This window comes from Panthera tigris, chromosome A1 (genome assembly GCF_018350195.1).
Source record: "Panthera tigris isolate Pti1 chromosome A1, P.tigris_Pti1_mat1.1, whole genome shotgun sequence".
Classification (NCBI taxonomy): Eukaryota; Metazoa; Chordata; class Mammalia; order Carnivora; family Felidae; genus Panthera; species Panthera tigris.
In genome coordinates, this window is record NC_056660.1 from 8,798,436 (window position 1) to 8,820,029 (window position 21,594).

General features: G+C 48.5%; 1 protein-coding gene across 7 annotated transcripts in view; it reads right to left on the bottom strand.

Annotated features, from left to right (window-relative positions):
- SLC7A1 (solute carrier family 7 member 1) overlaps nt 1-21,594 on the bottom strand; it is a 71,673-nt gene that overhangs the window by 31,404 nt on the left and 18,675 nt on the right. For 3 of the 7 annotated variants that reach the window (XM_042991319.1, XM_042991262.1, XM_042991480.1), the window contains 3 exons: nt 10,870-10,937; nt 10,512-10,611; nt 5,670-5,833 (listed from right to left, as the gene is read on the bottom strand). In XM_042991319.1, the coding sequence (XP_042847253.1) occupies nt 5,670-5,712 (43 nt within the window). In that variant the 5' untranslated portion in view covers nt 5,713-5,833; nt 10,512-10,611; nt 10,870-10,937. Of the gene's footprint in view, nt 1-5,669; nt 5,834-10,511; nt 10,612-10,869; nt 10,938-12,247; nt 12,539-21,594 lie in introns of those variants that run through there. The other 4 variants (XM_042991396.1, XM_042991535.1, XM_042991664.1 and 1 more) reach the window with 2 other exon arrangements.

Genomic DNA, 21,594 nt, shown 5'->3' on the forward strand with positions numbered 1-21,594 from the left:
CCTGCTTTGGAGGAAGTACTCTTGCTTTCAACGTCGGATCCACATCCCCCAGACGTTAGGAGACCCAGAAACAAGAAGTTAAATTAAAACAAAACAAAACAAAACCAGAGTGTAAACAGGACCAGCAGACCACTAAAGATGGAGATGTGAAGAAGCACGCAAGGAGCCATGAAACGAGGTGCAAATGACAGAACCGAACCAGAAGTATGGGGCCGGGTGGCGGGTCAAGAGCGATGCAGCAAGCAGGCGACGGTCAGGGTTTGCCGTAGGGGCTGACTCACAACCACGCGTCCTCCTGGGGGAAGTGGGAGTCCATCAGCCTGCGGTGAGAGATGACTTCAGAACCTGGACTCTTCTAAAGCCCCCAGGCAAACAAGGGACATGCTGGGGATCTAACTGAATTCCACCAAAGATCACTGATCTCACACTGTTTTGATGCCCTGTGCTCGACCCAGTCAGGGTTTATGGAAATGCAGAAAGCCACAGTCCTACCCCAGGAAGCAGAGTGTGGGGGCGGGAAGAAATGAGCACACACAACGGCTCCGGGAGCTGGGCCCACAGGGTGACGGGACTCCAGAGGAGGTAGAAATGTACCTCAAAGGCCACTTCAGGTTTCCCCTGCTATCCGTTCCTATGGAATCTTTCGTGAGTGAAATGGGTTAAAGCAAAGAAACAATAACCATTAATCTTTATGGAAAAATTTTTGAGCATTCCCAGACCCAAAAGAATCACCTCTGTTAGGCTTTTCTGACACCCTAGCTAGGACACATCTTGTTAACAGATGCACAAAGTAGGTCGAGATAAAGCAGAGATGCTCACAGACACAGTTCAGAGCTCTGGTGAGGCTTGATGCAGGGGACAATTCCTGGGGAAAGAGCGTGGCTCTGGGCACTCTGGATCTGAGCAGCCTCTGTAACAGCTCGCTGCAAAACAAATGCTGAATGCTGTTCTGGCTTTTCGCCTTCTTTTGTATAAGCAAAACTCTTCCAATTACGGTTAACAAAAACCAGGTAGGTCCTCGTAACGGCGAAGCGTATGCACAATGCAAACCTTCAAAGAGTGTGGGACACCTGTGCTTTCACGGGAAAAGAGGTGTGGTCTCATCAAGCAAGGACAGAGGCATAAAGTCCACAGGTCCGCCTACGAGTGTGCTTGCTTCCATCAGAAGCTCAGTCAGAAAGATGCTTTATGCTTTTTCTATCACAACCCACAGCTAATGTGGCTTCTCACTGGCACGGGCGGGCACAAGATCCAAGGTGATCGCCGAATCTCACGGTGCCCAGCAGTCCTCCAGACCTTGGTGACTGTAACACCTTGGCCATCTCAGAAAAAGCCCCAGCAGCCCTGCCGCCCATGGCCTACCTCCTTCTACTGATGCAACAGGGCTAAATGCAGAAAGCTGCCAGAGGCCCCGTCAACAGCAACGTACACAGCCCGACACACGGCCATAAGCTCTAAGTCTGCAGAGCGGAGCTGCTGGACAGAGGGGTGGCGGGGAGGCAGGAAGGCAGAGGTTCTGCCTCAGTGCCGACTTCCAGGCAACAGGGGTCAGGCCCAGAAGGAGGAGGCCACGGGGACCCCGCTCAGGTGCATGCCGATCCGGGCAGGACAGCTTCCAGGCACAGGGCGGGAGGCAGCCAGGGAACAGCACACTACTCAAGGAGCTTCCAGTGCAGAAACGGCAAAGACCAAGGCAAACGAGGATGGAGAGACTGACCGTGAGCACAGCACCAGCCTCGCAGCCCGCCAGGAAGCACTAAGGAGCGAGGAACCTGGCTCCACGGTGGCCATAAGTGGTGTCACCACCCCACGAGCTCGCACCTCGCAGAGGACCAAGCAGATAACCCTTGGGGCTGAGAATGGACAATGCTGTTAATCAAAGAACTAAAACAAGATCTGTCAAGTACAAAACTGTTGCCGAAATGGTGTGCAGGCAGAGAAGTGTTTTCAATAGCTTTAATGTCCTGGGAAAACATCAAGCAAACAAGTATATTATTATGTATATTGTCCCAGTGAGTATGTTGGGGGGGAGAGGTGTATGTGTAAAGTACCAAATTACTGAGATTACCTTTCAGATTATGGGTTGTTTTCTTCTTTTCTGTATTTGCCATACTATCTGTAATGAGATGTGCTACTTTTTTTAAAGCAGAAAATAACAATAGTAATAACGACTAACGTTTGGGGCACTGGCCAAACGAAAGGTCCCTTCCATAAATTCACGTATTTCACCTTCACACCACTTTATCTGGCCAGCAATACTCTGCATTCCAGAAAAAAGGGAACCCAGCATTACCAGACTCAGGAATTCTCAACGCTGGCCGCACAGGAGGATCACGTGGGGAGGTTTTTTAAATAAACCACGACGCCTGGCCTACCACAGATCAAGTCACTTCTGTCACATTCCCCCAGGTAACTGGCCCAAGGGCACGTAGTCAGCGAAAGATGGAGCCGGGGCTCGAACCCAAGTCTTTCTGCCCCAAAGCCCCGCACTGTCCTCTGAAGCGGGCTCTCCGGGTGTAGGGGAGGGGCGCGGAGGGCGTGGCGAGGTTGTAGACAAGTGGGGACAGATGGCCCAGCTGACTGGCGGACAGGAGAGCCCCCGATGCGTCCCACCTGAAGGGCCGCATCCTAACCCGCCTCCGTCCCCCAGCACCCAGGAGGCGTCATGACGTGCAGAGCACCCGCAGGGGACACGCGGGAAGCATCGGCTGACTTAAATGGTAAGAAACTGACAGGAAACTTCATCGTAGGTAATCACCACCATAACTATCAATAGCTTATGAGGGTCTCTCAATCAAAGGAGATTTTGTTGGCTGAAGAGTTCATGGTTTCCCTTGCTAAAGAGCACCTTTCTGTTTCTCTAAACGGATATAAATGTAACAAGCTGCCAGCTGCCAGCTGTCTACTAATTTGAAACAGTTCCCGTTTTCTTCACAGGTACTTTCTGCTATGGGGTGTATTCTATCTCCCACCTTCCTTCTCGCCCCAGCTGAGGACAGCTTTCCCACTCCACTGGGGGACAGCTTGAGTACCCGTGACACCCTCTGCCTAGGGTTTTCTGAGGTCCAAATTCATATCTTTAAGTCAGGATTTGGGGTCTCTGTTTCCACATCTAAAGGTGAGGCAGTACTGCTGTCCTACCATCGCAGGGTGCTAATGAGGGTCAAATGAGATGATGCATTAGGGAACACACTGGAAGGCCAAATTCATTCTTCTTCGAATGCCAAGAGCTCCTGTTTTTGCCACGCTGGTAAGCCCTAATTCCTCGTATTTCTAATCTTTCTTCAACATCTCGGTTTGTCAGCTGTCTCTGCCTCCGAAAGCAGAAGCAGACAACCCTATCAGTGAAGGGCTCCCGTCACGACAGCTGTTGTCCCTCTTGAGCGGAGGCTGTGCCACAGATGCTGTTGTCTTCTTCACTAGGCTCAAATCTTTTCAACATTGTCCACTCAACTTGAAGAAGGACATAAAAAACAAGAAGCCAATGGGAGAACTGTTAGGGACATTTTCACAAAACCCAGACACGATCTAGAAATGCTCCTTCTTAAGCCGGCAGGATGTGATTAGACAGTATTTGGGTCTCTGGACGGTGTTTCCATCACTCAGGAAGGTTGTGCTGTATCAGGAGAGACGCCCTGACCCTGTGTACAGAACTGCGTTACAACAAAAACATGTGTTCTCTCGGGAGGTCAGAGCTTCTTTGCCACATGCCTTTAATCACACTTACTTCTGTAGTGTGTAACGAAAGTGTTCTGGATCTGCAATCTGAAGCCAGGTGACCTACAAACTCTGTGGGCAGGTCCAGGGGGAGACCTGCCATTGCCTGTCTAGTACAGTGTTGATTAACCAGAACTAAACAGAAGCCTGGTCCTAAGGAGCAGGAGATTTCATAAAATCGGCTTTATATGAGCTGTAAAGCACTTCATTTGGGCCTTAAAAACTGTTGTACATTTGGCTCTCGAATGGAAAAGAAAGATCTTAAAGAAAGTTCCCCTCAGATTAGAATTCAGACTTACTACCACAACATTGCCTCTTTAATTCTCTAGGCCTCTAAGGTATCCTGAAAGACAGGAGTTTTCCATGGCTCTTTCCAGAAGCATCCTCTGTTTCCAAAAGCACAAGGAAAACTGGCATCTGGAACCACCACAAGGCAGAGGATCCTACGCAAAACTCATCTTTCACCGCATGTTCACCCAGACCAATAGTTTTCTGTTTACTAAAGCATTCACCCGACAAAGCCAGGCAGTTCACTGATTTAGACTCCAAGCTCCTGTAATTTCCGCCCTCCCCCATCTTCCCATGGTCACAAGCAATTGTGTGGAAATAACCTGGAATTTCTAGAAAACGCACTGGTTCCAAAATAGACAAAGAAGCGGTGAAAAACCAGGTCCAGCTCCCTGAACTGAGCTGGAGAGCAGCCGCACAGGGGGCTGGGGTCCGCCGGAAGCAACCAACATTCTACACCAGCTCCTCAAAAGACACATACGAGTTCATTTAATCCACATCAGAGACCATCAATAGCAACTGTTACTCCTCTCATGAGAGTAAGAGTGGAGTTCAGGCGGCAGGTCCTGTTGCCCACAGTCACCTAACCTGCATGCGGCAGAGCCAGGATTTGGCCTAGGTCACCAGATTCCAGAAGCCCTACTCTATGCCAGCTGCCAAACGGATTCCACTTTGACCAGGCCTATTCCCCCCTGCTGTCGACGATTCTTCATGTGTCACCTGGTCCTACAAATAAAAGATTCACAAGAGTTAAGGGACACCCTCTTCCTGAATGATAATTCCTCTGCAAAAATTAAGTCAGCTTTTCACATGGTGGAGTGAATCAACGGACTCCACCCATTGGCCAAGACCCACTGGCTTCCAGTCAATAAGGAGCTTTATCTAAGGAAAAGTGAGTAATTTGGGTTGCAGGGCCCAACCAGGGCTTCAGGCAGCATTCCGGAAAGCACACAGACAGCAAGGCTTAGAAAAGTATGAAAGGAAACAACCAGCCAAAGAAGATGGATTAAGCTTATGCTGGAGATATTACATCCTGATAAAAGTGGAGAGAAAGTGTCAAAAAAAGCCCCACAAAAACCCATGTATAGCATCCCTGAGAAATAATAACATACTGAATATGAGTTTTTATAAAGAATGGTCTAGAAAGAAAACTGAAATAGGTGTTTCTCAACAGGGGACTTAGGGCATTTTTTTAGATTCTGCATTTTGACAATTTTCTCTAGAAGTGTGGTACTGCTTCTGAGTTAAGGAGAAGGAAATATTCTAATAAAACCAACAAACAAATAAGTGGAAAAAAAGGAAGGCATAAGGTCCAAAGACAAGTTGAACCATGTCAGGAGTCTATCTGGAGATGTGGACAATTGAGTACATGGGGTTTCATTATGCTTTCTCTCTACATTTGTGCACATTTGGAAATTTCCAGAAGTGAATGTGAAAAGAAAGGAATTCATCCAGGGCTGACCCAGAAAACAAAGAGGAAATTCTTCAACAACCTGTATCAGGGCCAGGATAGCCCCTCAGCACTGTTAGCCATGGCCACATATTAGTTAAATAGTCTTTTATGTAGGATTAGGTTGAAACATATAAAATCGTCAGTATTCAGCTCTGTTTTACATAAAAACAGCCTAGAGCAAAGAATCCGTAATCGGCAGGCCTGGTCTTACCTCTTAGCAGTCTCATTCCTATACAGACTTGGGTCTGTATCATACACGGGGAATTAGACTGAAATCAGAAAAGGTAGCATGAGTTCCAAAGAACAGTTCCAAGAAAAAAGGAGTGATTCGTAGGTTATTCAGAAGCTGGCAGGCAGCTGCTGAAACAGAGACACCTGTAGGGAAAGAGAGACACTTGTAGGCACGCCTGTGTTTGTGCTACACGCTATGAGGGACACAAGCACAGTGTTGTGGTTCATCTGTCACCACTGGGCGGGCTGTGGCCCCACAGGGGAGGTAAGGCACAGGCCTGCAGAACCGCCGGGAGCACACAGGTGAGGCTGGCTGTGCGGAGCAGAGCGGGAGGGCAGGGCAGGACGGCCCATTTACAGGAGTCTTGCACGGCCAGCTGAGGGATTTATACTCAGACCTAAAAATTTTAAGCAAAAGAAGGACATCAAAAAAATATTTTCTTGGGAGGCTTGATCTGGTCTTACTGTGAAGGACAGACCAGAGCGGGAAACAGCACCAGGACAGCTCACTGCTCGTGGCTCAGCCTTCTTTCTTTGGGGGACAAATTCAATTATATTTGTCTTTTGAGCATGATATTTTAATCCAACTAATAAAGCACTTTTGAGCAAACAAATGCTATAATCTTTGATATTTACCTGCCGTTTGCTCCTTGTTTTTTCCTCAAAGAGCCCTGAAATACACATGCTCCTCACACCCAAAGTTACCATGGGAATTATCTATGTGGTGTATCATGCACAAATAATCCCTAAGCAGGAAATGGCTTCCTATACCCATATCTCACAGGCAGCCAAAATTTCAGGCATTCGTCCCCAAAGAAAAGCATGTAAAAGTTGAAAGAAACACCATAGCCTTCTCGTGTCATTTGCCACCTCACCTGTCTTGGGTCCAAACAACTACCTGCCGCGCTTTTCGACCACGAGGTATTTTTTTTATGTCATATGCTGGGAGGAAACACCCTAGTGCGTGGTGACAGAACAGTCTCAGCACAGACAGCACAGCCAAGAATGTGCTTCTCGTGGCCTGAAATGACTCTGAGGCACCAGAAGCAAATGGCCAGTGCCGCAAGGGTGTGTGCGTACCAGAACGCTGGACCGAACGGTCGAAGCCAGGGGAGGCCTGGCAGAGGGTCAGGCCAAAGTCAGAGGTGGACAAAGCAGCCCGCAAAGTCGGACCAATGGAGTTACTCCCACTGGGCAAGAGAGCTGGACGGCAGCATTAGGTGTGCAGGGGCTCTTTTAGCAGGTCAGACCACAGGTGCATCGTCCGTCACAGGCAGTGCCACCTGCTGTGTTGTAACGCAAGACCCCAGTGCAATACCGTAACCGCACTGTCCTACAGAACGCTACCCGAATTCAACCCCGGCGCCTGTCAATACGACAGCATCCAATTATCCAGGACCACATTCTCCTTTACAAACAACGCCAGAAAACTGCAGCTGGGTTCCGAGGCGGGTCACAGACAGCAGCAACTTAAGCCAACATTCCTGATGTAGAACCACGCACTCTGGGCATCCACCGCCTGGCAGGGACAGTGAGGGCAGGAGAATACCCAAATTGGTTAGAAGAATAAATGGACCCTTTAGGGTCGTGATCCTTTAACAGATTTAAAATCGTGGATCACCGTGGAAAAAAGAAAGGAGCAAAACAGTTTCCCACAAAAATGGATAGCAGACGGGAACCACTCCTCAAGGAGCAAGGAAAGGCATTCAGGGGTACGCGGCCTCTAAGGTGGCCCCGTGATCCACTCCCGGTATCTCCTGGAGTGTGTGTAGAACTGGGACTTGCTTCCAGTCAACAGAACATGGCGACGGTGCTGGCCGTCACTCCGCGGAGCTTACGTGACGTGAGCTCCATCTTGCTAGCGTCCTCCTCGTCGGCTTAATGAACCCGGCGGCCACGCCAGGAAAACCCATATGGCAATGAATGTGGCCTCCAGGTTGGCCAGAGAGAGGCCAGGGCCCCGGGTCGTACAATCATGAGGACATGGATCTGCCCAACAACCTGAGGGAGCGTAGAAGCAGATTCTACCCCAGCCATGCTTCCAGATGAGAACCAAACCCTAGTCAACACGTTGACTGCAGCCTCGTGAGCCAGGCCGGGCCCTGACTTCTGACCACAGGAGCAATGGAACGATAGATGCGTGTTGTTTACGCCTCTACGTTTGTGGTGATCGTTGTGCGGTGACAGAGTACTCCTCCATGGCCCCGTCACGAGACAGTGAGTGGGTCTGCATCCGTTCTCTCTTACACCTTCAAGGACTTAAAACCAGAGCCCAACATTTCTCCTCTTCTGTTTTAATGGTGGAGTTAACCTTTTCTGGACCTGAAACTATTTTTTCTTGGTTAAGGATGAACGATTTGAAAGCAATTTCCTCCTCTGGAAGCATGGTATGCACTAAATGACTATTATTTCATTGTTTACAAAATTGCGTATTTGCCCCGTGTCACTCTTCTGGGAGTTACGGGAGCTACACAGATGAGCAGCGCACCGTCCCTGTGCTCAGACTGCGCACTGTCTGGAAAGAAAGACTAAAGCAACCATCTACCCATTCGACAAATACTTCCCTTAAGCCTACTCTAGGCCTCCCCCGCTTCGAAGTGCCGATGAAACAGCAGGGAACGGAACAAAGCTGTCCGCCCTCTGGGCAGGAAGACAAGATGATAAACTGAAGCGCACAAACAAGTATGGCAGAGACCAAAAAGCCTCCAGGGGACGAACCACCTCTGCCGCCGCCTGGCACCTGGTCTGTATCTCTTCACTCAAGAAGGGGCAACCTCACGATGGTTTCCAGTAGGTCGTGAACTCCCCCGATTTAGCTGCAGTTCAGGACTTGTGCCGGAGGACCTAAGAACCATCGATGGCTTCCCCACACATTCGGTCACAGCATCCTGATCCTGAGAAACAGATCTGATATAGACTTTTCATTCCGATGTGAACACTCAGCACCACGTGCCAAGCCCTGGTATTAGGTAACAGGAAGGGTTTCTAAAATAGTCTGTTGAGATAGCAGAGACACATCTGACGACTGCAGGAAGGGGAGGAAGAATGCAGAATGAATTCACTCTAAGCACTCTTACTAAACAGGCCCTGAAAAGAGGAGGAAAGAAAAGGACACTCAAGGTTCACCATGGCTTCTGGCACCACACAGGATGTTCCCCCCTCCCCGGCCACACTTCCCTGCCGGCAAGGATCCAGTTTTGCTGTCTTTTGGGAAAGTACACCTGGTAACTGTGCACCTTTGTTTCTGACATTTACACAGTTGCAAGGGCCTCATAAACACGCGGTGTACTTCCAGCCGTGAGCCTCCCTATGAACTATGCGGCAGGAGCTTTGGGGAGTCTGGCCCCTCCTTCTTATTTCAAGGTCACTGCTCAAAGACGCCCACCTGTGGCAGAGGCCGCTGGCCATATCCCCCACAAAGTTCCTCTGATGAAGGATAGCATGGGCTGCTGACCCTGATTATGTGTGCATTCTTTTTTTTCAACATTAAAAGAAAATTTTTTTTAATGTTTATTCATTTTTGGGGGGTGGAGAGGGGCAGAGAGGGAGACACAGAACTCAAAGCAGGCTCCAGGCTCTGCGCTGTCAGCACAGAGCCTGACACAGGGCTTGAACTCACAAACCATGAGATCATGACCTGAGCCGAAGTCGGACGCTTAACTGACTGAGCCACCCAGGCGCCCCTACGTGTGCATTCTTAATACAGCTATTTTTGGAATTAAGAATATGAATGGCCGCAAAGGACATTAAGAATGTGAGAGGGAGGGAGAGAAGTCAGGGGAGGTTCTTTTGTAAACACACACACCTGAAAAAACTGCCTCCTTTTGATGATGCATAAAATAGCAACAATAACAATGAAGTGCCCATACTCAGTGAACTTGTTATTTTAATCAAAAGCTAACAGGAGTAATAGCTTTCAAGTATTTTAATAGTGGAACCCATCTTTCCCAAACCACATCTGCCAAACCCAAATGTAAGAATCAAATAAAAGTGGAGCCTCTCTTACACAGAGAGATGGGAGCCACTGAGCCCCACTGGCTAGCCCTGACCTGCCCCCGCCCCGCCCTCCCTGCCTGGCTCCTTGGCCCCCCCTCAGGACTCTGCGGCTCCAAGGCCCAGCCTGAAATGCACTGTCCTATAGCAGATCACTACAGCACCTGAACCTAAGAATAAGCTACGGGAGAATCCCTAGGTAAAAGGGGGGAAAGCAGAGGAATAAAGAGATAGGAGCAGGAGGAAAGGCTTGAGAGCAGGAAGGAAACTGGAGCCAGCCCTTGACCCTGAGAAGCACCAAGGCTCCAAGAGTCAAAGGCAGCACCGCAGTGCAAACCATCAGTGTCACGGCATTGCACACCAGCACGGACAGGCCAGGGGCCGCTGCCCAGAGCGAGGGCCACCAAGGGCTACACACCACGCAGCAGCCCTGCATCCACACCGGGAGTGAGCGGCAGGCTTCGGCAGATCCTCTCTCCACAGCTGCCCTGATGGACATAGATTTCACCTGGGATGTCGGTCTTTCCCCCGCCCAGTTCCCAAGCCTTGCATTGGGCAGGGTATTGGGAGTTCTGTCTCAAGGAAATGCAGAAATTTAATCAGCCCGCAAAAGTGAAAGGGCACTCGCGTTTTCTGACGAGGGGATGGGCCTGAACTGCTAAGGGCTCTGAAGAGGCAGAGCAGTGACAGATAAGCTTTAAAAGATGATGACGCAGGGTGTAGCTGTCAGTTAATTTATAAAGTCAACAGCCAACTGAAGGTCTAAACGGACAATCCACTCTAGTGCCCAAGAGACCGCCCCGCCAGCGTGCAGATGGGCAGACTGTACCTGGAACAGGATGTGAGGACTTGTCAACTCGTCACCCGAGGATCGCCTGGGTCCTGGAGCAAAGACGTCTCGGGAGGGATGAGATGGGCACCTCCGGCTCCTGGGAAGCAAAGAAGAGACGTTAGGCGCCACCCACCTGGGCCCCAGAACCTCCATGCCTGTGGCTGTGAGGCGAGGGATGATTCTGTTCAGCTCGGAGTCAGAAAAGACACCCGACCTATAACACCAAGCAAAGGTAGGTGGCATCAGAGGCCAGGCAGGTAAGGGTCCCTTCACGGGGACTGAACACGCATACGGTGAAGCACCACTGGGCAGGGGACGAAACTGGACGAGATGTCCTCCGAACCAGAGATCTTACCATGTGACCTCCACCAACGAGGACCAAATCTCAAACAAGCATCACCCAGACAGACTCCCTCCACAGACCTAGGGCACAAAGGTAGATGGGTGGTAGATGGGAAGGCACAAAGCCGTGTGGGGAGAGAATCCACCCCCCCCCCCCACCTCTGACGACCGCACTGAGAACTGAAAGTGGCGGGGGCAGAAAGTCTTATCTGGGTCCCTCAGGAAACAGACTCCACCTGTGAGTGGCCATCTTGCCAAAGACTCTCTGGACCGGCTGACAGATGGGCACAAACGTACGCCTGCCCTGGAGACCTCAGGATGGGCCAGGGTGCTCTAAATGTAGAACGCACGCTGTCACCATGAGCCTAGCGGAGTGGCCTGCAGTCCCACAAGGAATGGGATCGAGTGGCCGGAGCCCCCCCACCCGAAAGCAAGTTATATATAAAGTCCTCTGTCTCCTCAATCCTACCACTTCTACTCTGCACACACTCACGCGCTCACCCAGGAGCTGGAGAGGTTTAATTAAAGTCTCCTGACGTGATCTGCACTAATGAAACCCAGAGTGGATTATCATCACACCAAAGATGCACGTCAAGACGCTAATCAACAGAGTTTTGGAACTTCCACAGCAGCAAACCAGATTTCCAACCTCGGAGATCCTACTCTATCCCGACCCACACCTTTTGTACGCTCATTGTACTCAAGGCTTCGTTCTTTTCCGCTTTCTATTTGCAAAATGTGCAAACCTACAGAAACACGAAAGGAACGTTTACATACCCTTCATCTACATTTACCGACATTTCTCATTTTGCCATGTTCGTTTTATTTTTATATAAACTTTTCTCGTGAACCATTTGATAGTGAGCTGTAATAGCTACCGTGACACAACGTCTCCGGCAAAACTGCAATGCCATTATCACACCGAAGAAACTGAAATGCAGTCGATGGCATCTAAAACACGGCCCATAATCAAATGCCCCAATTGACAGCGTGTTGCTCTTTCTCTATCATATGCCAGGTACCACAAGGGCACTGAGAGGGTCACGGCCCCGCAGGGGAGACTGACCTACAGATGCCTTACTGGGGACAAGGGCACTGAGGTGGTGTGGCTCATATGTGAGTCTCTGTCTTGGCTGAAGAGAAAGTGGTTGGCCCCACCTGAAGACGTGAGGAAAGGCCTTTGCAGCGAAGCCCTAAAGGACAAGTCTAGCCAACATATACACAGCAGGAACTGAACTGTGAAACTAGATAGGCTTGAATGTGGCTGCCAGAATAATACAGTCCCCCCACCAAACATCCATATCCCAATTCCAGGAATTGGTGAATATGTTAGGTTACATGGCAAGGACGAATTAAGGTTGCAAGAGGAATAAAGATGCTAATCAGCTGACCTTGAGATGGGAAGATTTTCCTGTGGCGAGCCTGATGTAGTCACGAGGGTCCACCAGGTGGAAGAGGGGGCGGGAGAGTCAGTGTCAGAGGGATGCAATGTGACAAAGACACCATCAGCCACTGCTGGCTTTGAATGTGTCAGGGGACCAGGAGCCAAGGAAGGCAGGCAGGCTGGGAGGGACAAGGAACTAACTAGACTGTCTCTCAAGAGTCCTCAGAAAGGAACACATCCCTGCCACCACCTTGACTTGAGCCTGGTGAGATGTATTTCGGACTTCTGACTTCCATCCAGAACCATCAGGCAATAAATGTGTGCTGTTTTAAGCCAATGAAAAAACAAAAACAAAAAAACACAGAGGCTGGAAACTATCAAAGTGCTGGGAGATGGGGGCAAATTCATCCAAGTCCTTGTGGCCAAGCCAAGAAAACTACACTTTGTTCTTCCGGGAAGGGAGAGACAGCCAAGAGCCATGATCGGATCTGTATCTTAGGAATAAAACTCTGAAATAAAAGGAGCAGAAGCTAGAAGGAAAATAACTAACAATGCTTGTTGCCAACGATAAAATTTGAGCTTTCAAACAAAAAAACAAAAAAAAAAAAAAAATAGAATTTTGGAAAACTTGCATCCGTCACCAAGAACTCAAAAGATTCCCAAAACTTAAAACAGTTTCCTGATGACACTGGTGGTGATGTTAACAAATGCGATTTTTAGAAAACAATTACATGATGAAATCTGTCAACGTTTGAAGATCTGCATAATTCAGTAAGACAGTATTTCACTGAAACATGGACAAACGACTGATTCAAAGTACAAAGCGGAATTTTTGAAAAAAGTACAAAACAGACACATTTTCAAGTACAAAAAGCCTGTCAATATGGTTTTAGATTCCACTGTGGAACCAACCTTTCAAGTTTTTGTGCAGTATCGAAAAAGAACACTCAGGGCGCCTGGGTGGCTCAGTCGGTTAAGTGTCTGACTTCGGCTCAGGTCATAATATCGAGGTTCATAAGTTCGAGCCCCGCGTCGGGCTCTGTGCGGACAGCTCAGAGCCTGGAGCCCGCTTCGGATTCTGTGTCTCCCTCTCTCTCTGCCCCTCCCCCGCTCACACTCTGTCTTTCTCTCTCAAAAATAAATAAACATTAAAAAAAAAAAAACACTCATAATTATCCAAAAAGGCTACTATCCTTTCCCAAGTATCTACCTGAGGGCTATTTTCTTTATATATTTCAACTAAAACAGACATCAAAACCGACTGATGCATAATTAGACATAACAATCAAGCTGCCTTCTATTAAGCTGAGCATTAAAGAGATCTGTAAATATGTAAAATGACACTACTCCTATTAAATTATTTAGCAACTAGTTATTTTTCATAGAAATGATACATTAACAGAAAATGGTTTATTGTTATTTTTAGATGGATTAGTACGTAAATATTTGAAGCTGATCCAAACTCAAATTTGTAAGATGATAAATGTAGACACATACCACCCACATAAGCAAGAGTTCCTTCGAGTCCTCAATAGTCTGTAAGAGCACGAGGCGGTTCTGGGACCGAACAGCTTGAGAACCGCTCCCTTATGGGCCGCCCAATCAAGTGAACACAGCACCAAGCTGGGTATATGCTCACATCACACAAGGTCCTCTCCTGCTTCTTTGGGCATGATGAAGCAGCCTAAAGGGGATCCCCACTCTGCTCCCATTCTCCTGGCACGGTATACAAGCAGTTAACGCTCAAGCTGGAAGTCCGGAAGAAAAGCATGCCATACGTTAATCCAGGCTGAACTCATCAGGATTAATGGGGTTGGAATGCATAGCAAATAAACTCATTATAACCGCTTTTCTTTAATCCAAGAACGTTCCAACCGACCATTCTACTCCTACAGATCCGGCGACTCACTTTTTGCCAAGGAAGGAGAATGCTACATACACTTCAGACCTTAAGGATTCAATTTCACTTGTGTCATAAACACAGCAAGCAACATTTCAACACCACCCCTGACAAGCTTCACTGAAAGGGTGTGGCTATGACACCATGTGGCTCTGGGTAACGGGGAGCACCTGGCACACTGACAGGAAATATGTACGTAAAATAACACGGAAACACCAGCAAACATACTTCCACTGAGTAATTTACACATCAAAGGGAATCAGGTCTTTTCATTAAGTACACTGATGAACCACTAAAAATGCTTTCCCATTTATGAGACACAACTCCCAGCTCTTTGGCAACTTAAGTACCTGCTTTGCCTGAGAATGTGATTTTATTCCATTCATTCCACAAATGTCTTGGGCGCCAGATACAGTTTCAGAAACCAGAGAGGCGGCAGTGACCTTTATTGGACCAAAATCTCTGACCTCTTAAAGTCTATCACTGGAAATCCCTCTTTGAAAACTAAGGATGGACGAAATATTCACTGGAGGAAGAACGCTTCTGGTTTCCTAAAGCAACTGCATGAAATTACCAGAAGTAAGATGAGCCCCAACTACACACGGGAAGGTCAGATGTTATGGTTACTGTAAGGAACAAAGCTACAGACAGCACAGTTCAAGGCGATCGGGGGATTTCTGTTAAGTCCACGGACTCTCGCCGAGAATGCTGGCAAGAACGGAGCTCCTCTGGGAAGGCCCAGCAACCTATGGGACGCCCAAGGCAGTTCCCCAGCGGATGTGTGGGCTGTCAGAATCCTGAAAGGGGAGCATCTGTGGTTGAAAAAAGCACATCATAATTAATTGTTTCCTTTGGCATGAATAGTTTTCAAATTTCAGCATAAGATTTCTGTCGGTTAAAAGGGAGCACAGGCTAAGAGGCTGCGTAGTTAAACAGAAACCACTTTTCTGCTCCAGGAAAGACAGGGAGGATGGAACCAAAGCCGCAAGTACAGGAAGGAGCCTGCAGTGTCCCCAGAACCAGCAGGGCAGGCTTCCGGGCATCACGAAAGGATCCAGAACTGAGCTCAGAGGCTCTCCTGGTCCCTGGGGAGCCTGCTGCGTGGGCACTGTAGGAACCGCATCAAGAACAGTCCAGACTGTCCCAGCTGCACCTGCAACCCGCTGAGAGAACCGCAGGAATATGGGAGTGATCCCTTCTCTCCTTCGGCCTCCCAGCCTTAACCCCGCACTTCAGATCTACCCAGAAATGATCAGACCCTTATTAACTGAAACAACATACCCTCAAGGGGCAGATCTGGAGGGTACCAGCATCCAAAATACTATGTTCTCCTATGTTTCCACTGGACCCACACTTCCTGACTTCCACAGCTCCAAGGGAGCACAACACACACTGGCTTACCAGCTCCTCAACGGTAGGGGGGTGTCTTCTACCCGTGACCATGGGATTTACAGCTGCTACTCAGCAGCTCCCCAGGAAAACTCGCAGAATAGATTCCAGCGTCCATCTCAGAATGTGAGTAACTCACCTCTTCTTCCAATTTCCAACGTCCGTCCTAATCCCGCCTGTATTTGGGACCTATACCAGTTTCTGTCTACTCCCTGAGACGGCAATAGCATATAAGCATAAATGCTGTTCGAAAGACCGCACACTCTGGTTCTACAAAACTTACTGGGGGAAAAAAATGACAAACTCTAAAGGAAACATGGTCAAGGAAGTAACAGCAAGACATTTATCCTACCCCCTATCCTTTGATAACTAAAATTACTCCGGCCATTCTGCACCAAGGAAAAGACCGCTGGACTCACAATTTGATGATTCAACCTTCCTCTGAGATGCAGAATACTCCGGGAAAAGGCCACAAACCCCTTCTTTGCTCTGCGCTGCAACGGGCCAGTGAAGGGCGCTCCTCCCCATCAGCCCGTGTCTCCTGGTGATGCCAAGGGAAGAGGAGGGGTGGCAGGAGAAGCTAGCGGGGGCCAGCCAGAGGTTGCGGGATGCAGTTCTCAAGCAGGGGTGACTCTGCTCCCACCAAGGGGCATCAGGCAGTGCCTGGAGACATTTCCGGTGGCCACAGCCGAGGGAAGCAGGTGTTGCCATCTAGTGCTCAGAGGCCTTCACTCTGCCGCACGGACAGCCTTCCAACAGAGAGGCTCGGGAGCACTGGGGTGGAGAAAGCCTGCCTTACATGTGAAACTGCAGACCGCAAAGTGTTCCACAGATTTTCTTTTTTAAGTGAACTGGTTTAATAATTCTATCAAAAAAAACCAAAAGGTACAGTGTCTGAAAACAAGCACATATTCACAAGAGAGCAAAACCTTGTCACCATATCCCTGGAGAACCCTCCAGGGTACCCAAACCAGGATTGAGAATAACTAAGAGGCAAGGAGACGAAGGGAAAAAGTAAACGATTAAAAAACGCCGTGTGGACTAAGACATTAATCTGAGTTATTAATCAGAAGTGAGTTCTCACTTCTGAGGGTGAATTGGTATCTTGTAGAAGGCTTGAGACCCTCGCCCTCTGATGACTCTGCCTGGAAGGTGAAGGTCAAACCTTGAAGGGCTGATGGGACGGCCAGGCAGGGCCCCTGTGAGGGAAAGGAGCCAACCAGCTAAGCCCCACCACGCTCACAAGGTCCCCCAGGGAGAATGCCTCATCCCCAGGTCACGGGGCAGGCACAGAAGCTCCGAACAGCAGTGACCAGGACAACAGAAAGAGCCCACGGCCACTTTACTAAAAAGTCCTCTTGTTACGCCAAACACACGGTTTCAGCGTCTGAGTGGGAAGGACATCTCCACTCTGTGGTTCCGAGAAAGCACAGAGATGAGGCAGCGTCCAGCCTATGAGGAAGGTCGTTTCTCCCTCTCCCAGAAACGTTCTGCCCTCCAAGGAGCCATGGACATCTATTTTTTAATGCCCGAGATTCAAAAAATGAAATCACGAGTTCTAAGAGTCGGAAGGGACCAATCCAACATCTGATGCAGAAATCCTCCCAGGCTGTCACAGGAAACACTGATCAGGGCAGGAAAGAGAGGGGAGAGTGGGGGAGGGAGGAAGAGCCAGGCTACTGAAGGCAGGCGTGAAGAAGTGACGCTCCAGGCAGCCACTCCCCCCCCGCCCCCTTCCCAGTTGTCACCCACCAGCCTCTGAATTCTGCCTCTGAGTCTGGAGTAATAAACACGCGTCTGAAGCCAGCCATACCCCTCATAAGCAATAACAACAGTAAGAATGGCTAACGTTCATGCTGAACGTCTACCATGTGCCGACACCCCCGTGGAAGGCACTGTATGTATGTGTACAACCTCATCTAACACTCAAACCAGGCCTTGAAGTTTACACAGCTGTCACACCCCCTTCACTTAGGGCAAGCCGGCTGTGTAAAGTAGTTATAAAGCGGAGCCTTGGTGCAAACCTTGGCGCATCCGACTCTAGACCCACCTGGATGCTCCATTATGTTTAATGCTACTGAAACGCTACATGAGATTATAATAGGTCCCCCAGGGCAATGGGCCATAACGTAATTACAGCAAGACTTTAATTAGACACGAGGAGGATCCCCCACTTAACAGTGACATGCAAAGGAATGAGAACACAGAGGTTTCCAAGGAGACAGACTTTGGTTTGAATCTCTGCTCAAATGCTGACCAGGTGAATGAGTTGGGGCAAATCATTCTGATTCTTAGTTTCCTCACTTCTCCAAAGAGGAAACTACTGTGAGGCTCATGCAATTGTTTAAAAACAACAATAAATATATTTACCCACATAAATGTATCATGCACTTTTGAACGTAAATACATTCCTGGGAGACTGTCTCTGAGTAAGTGACATATTTCAGAAATACTTCCTCTTCATTTCATACTGTTCTTCAAATGCACTGGGTCCTACGTGGCATTTTGAAATTTCTCTGCCAAACAGCTAATGAGCTACACAAATAGATAAATGCAGCCAGGGGGAGCTGCTATTTTAAGAAATTCTCCAGTTCAAGTGAACAATTGTTTGATGTGTGAATAATCGGCTCTTAATTACATGGTTTGTCAATATCTTAAAAGAATCATCTCGTTAACAAGCTGAGGGGGTAGGCTGTGGCACCTACCCTGACTTTGGTCATTCGATGTTTCTGTCTGCCAGTAACCGAACCTTAAGAGTTTAATAAAATAGTCTTTGCCAGTGAGCAAGTGACATATTATTTAAAAAAAAAAAAAAAAAAAAAAAGAGGTGAAACATACGAATACAATACAAACACTACAGGGCATTCTCCAAATGGGCAGCAGAGAAAGGAGGCATGGGGGAATTTCGGAGCAACAGACCCAGGAGGGAGTGGTCAGGGGAGGCAGCGGCCAAGGTGAAGGCGTGACAAGGCTGAGGGGAGAAGGCAGGCACTCCTCAGACAGGGGGTGAGCAACACGCAAGCTGGAGTCATGGACGAGCACAAGGGGGTCCCGAGAGAGCAAGGGGGCAGGCCTGCCAGGGCATGGGCAGAAGGATGTCGGGGCTCTGCTGCCCACGGCCTACACAAAGCTTCTCCAAGATCTCTTCTAGTTCTATGATGGAGACTCGGTGAATAGAACTCGTGATCGCTTACGTTCAGGATTCCCTGAGGCCACCTGTCAGAGCCCAGGTAGACCTGTTGATCCACTAGGAAAATAAGCCTCTTGTACTCCTGCTGTGTGCCCTGGAGAGGTACCCAGGAGGCACCCCAAGAATGCAGGCAGCAGCCCACCTCTCTAGCCCCCTACTCCCAGTTCTTGGGCAGCTTCTTCAAGTTACACACCCCCTCCCCTGCTGCTGGTCTTAACCAACATTTTTTAAAGCGGTAGCACCCATGCAGAGACAGACCCTACGGTTTGGGGCCAAGGACCCTTCACCCGTTCTAGCTCTCAAAAGGAAGTAACAGCGACTAGGCTTTTTACTAATCTGTCCCCCTCCCTTTGCCAAATCAAAGTTAAAGTTACTTCTCTTCGGGGGGCCAAGAAATGGTGTTGCTTGTTTCCTAAAAACCTAGGAGGAGGAATGTGGCGATGGCCGCACAGCATTGTGAATGTACTTAATGCCACTGAAACGTACAATAAAAAAATTTTCATCATTTTTTTAAAACCAACAAAATTCCTCAAAAAACAACACACTTACCATATGACCTGGCAACTCACCCCTCGATCTATAACCAAGATAAATGTGTGCACAGATGTTCACAGCAGCATGACTGAGAATAGCCCCCAAATGCTTAAACCACCAAAATGTCCATCAAATGATGAATAAACAGAACACAGAATATCTACACAATGGAATATTATTCAGCCCTTAGAAGGAGTGAAGCACTGACACCAGCCACCACATGGATGAACCTTGAAAACACCATGCTAAGGGAAAGAAACCGGGCACAAGAGGCCACGTATCGTACTCTTCCATTTGTATGAAACGTCTCAGATAAAGGCAGAAAGTGTATTACCGGTTGCCTAGGGCTGGGCTAAGGATGGAGGAGGGAATGCGGAGTCACTGTTCCTGCCTATGGGTTTCCGTGTAGGGGTGAATAAAATGTTCCGTAACGTGCTAATGGTTGCTTAACTCTGTGGATATAATCAAAACCACGGAATTTATACTTTAAACGGATTAACTTTATGGTATTAAAGTATATTCAATAAAGCCGTTAAAAAATAATAAAAGCTAAGAAGAGCCCAATCCGCCAGAGACCGCAGCACGGTTTTCTGTTAACGGCGCCTGGGCCGATTCCAGGACCTCTACACAAGTTCTGTGCAACAGCGGCATGTTCTCCGTGTACTTTAATTCCGCTTCAAGTCAAAATTCTCCCCCCCCCCCCGCCCCGGAAATCAATAATTGTAGCTCCGGCTGCAGTTGTGGGAGGAGCTCCACCTCCTTGCACAAGCCACTTATTATATGTAACAGTCATTTTGCTTTGAGCGTTTCACCAAGGTGAAAGTGACTCCTATTTAATACACCCTCCCTGCAAGCTCTGGGTCTTTTCTTGTTCTGTTCCACTGCAAACATAAGTTCCAGGTTTAACACACAGCAAAGATCCTTCATCGTGACAGGGCACAGAATAATAAAGCTGAGGAAGAGCGCAGCATTTGTTGGTTTAAATGACATACTTAAAGCTTTTAACTCAAGATACAGGAGACAGGAAATGCCTCTCTGTGCGCAGGATCTCAAGAAAATAGGAAGGCTTTAGTAGGTAATCAGAAGTAAAAGATCATCAGGCGGTAAAAAATTAAGAAGGTCTCTTAGCACTAGCAAAGAATTTCCAAAGATCATCAAGGTGCACTCCCAGGACAGAGAAATCACCAGTGAGGCAGGGAGAAGACATGCCCAACTTGGGGAGCTGGAAGGAAAACTGTCTGGGAAGCAAATTTCGGGATACTTTCTGCACTGAATGTTCGGAATGCTCTCGAGGCTTGGTGGCGGCCTTTTGTCTGCCCAGGCACACCTGACAGGTGAGTTCATGCTACTCTCCGGGGCATTTACAAGCCCTGGGTACACAACTCCCTGCAGACAGGTGTCAGCCCGCCCCTACCCTCCCACGATGTGTCCCCAACCCAACGGCAGTGCTGAAGAAGCGTATGAAGACAAATGAGCCTTGCATGTGGCCAGGAGGGCGGCCCACATCCAGGAGAGAAGAGCCTGCCTGCGCCAGCCCAGTGATTACCAGAAGGAATTAAGCAAGCACTTGCAAGCCTCGGCCTCTGAATTTCTGTACTTTGATAGACTTAATTTGTTGTCCTGGGGCTAAATAGCTGGCTGTGTCGCTGCAATCCTACACAGGAGCACAGTTAGGGAAACCTAATGTGCAGGGAATGATTTATGACTCCACGGGGCTCCCACCCAGGAAACCGTTCTCCCCAAGAGAAGCAGGGGCCAGGCAGACGGGCAGAAGGGTCATGAGACACACCTGCCATGTATCAGTTGGGACTCCACTTAAAAATGGCTCTGTTCTCTTTCCTCCCATAAACTTAGACAAAATTTCTTGAGGCACTTCTTGAAAACATTTTCATCTGTGTAAGATGGTCCCCAAATAAGAAACCATCAAGGAATGCCAGTGCTGGGAAAGAGTCACAGGACCATCTAATACATCCAAACCAGTCTATTCTCACACCTGCTTTGGGAGTTTTTGCTGTATCTTTGTAGCATGCATATTGTTACTTATAACATTGTTTGTTAAAGGAATCCAGGGGCACCTGGGTGGCTCAGTCGGTTGAGCATCCGACTTCAGCTCGGGTCACGATCTCACAGTTCGCGAGTTCGAGCCCCGCGTCGGGCTCTGGGCTGATGGCTCAGAGCCTGGAGCCTGCTTCCGATTCTGTGTCTCCCTCTCTCTCTCCCCTCCCCCATTCATGCTCTGTCTCTCTCTGTCTCAAAAATAAGTAAACGTTAAAAAAAAATTTTTTTTTAAGGAATCCACCTCTTTATAAATCAAATATTATTTTGTTTTTTTTTTTTTTTT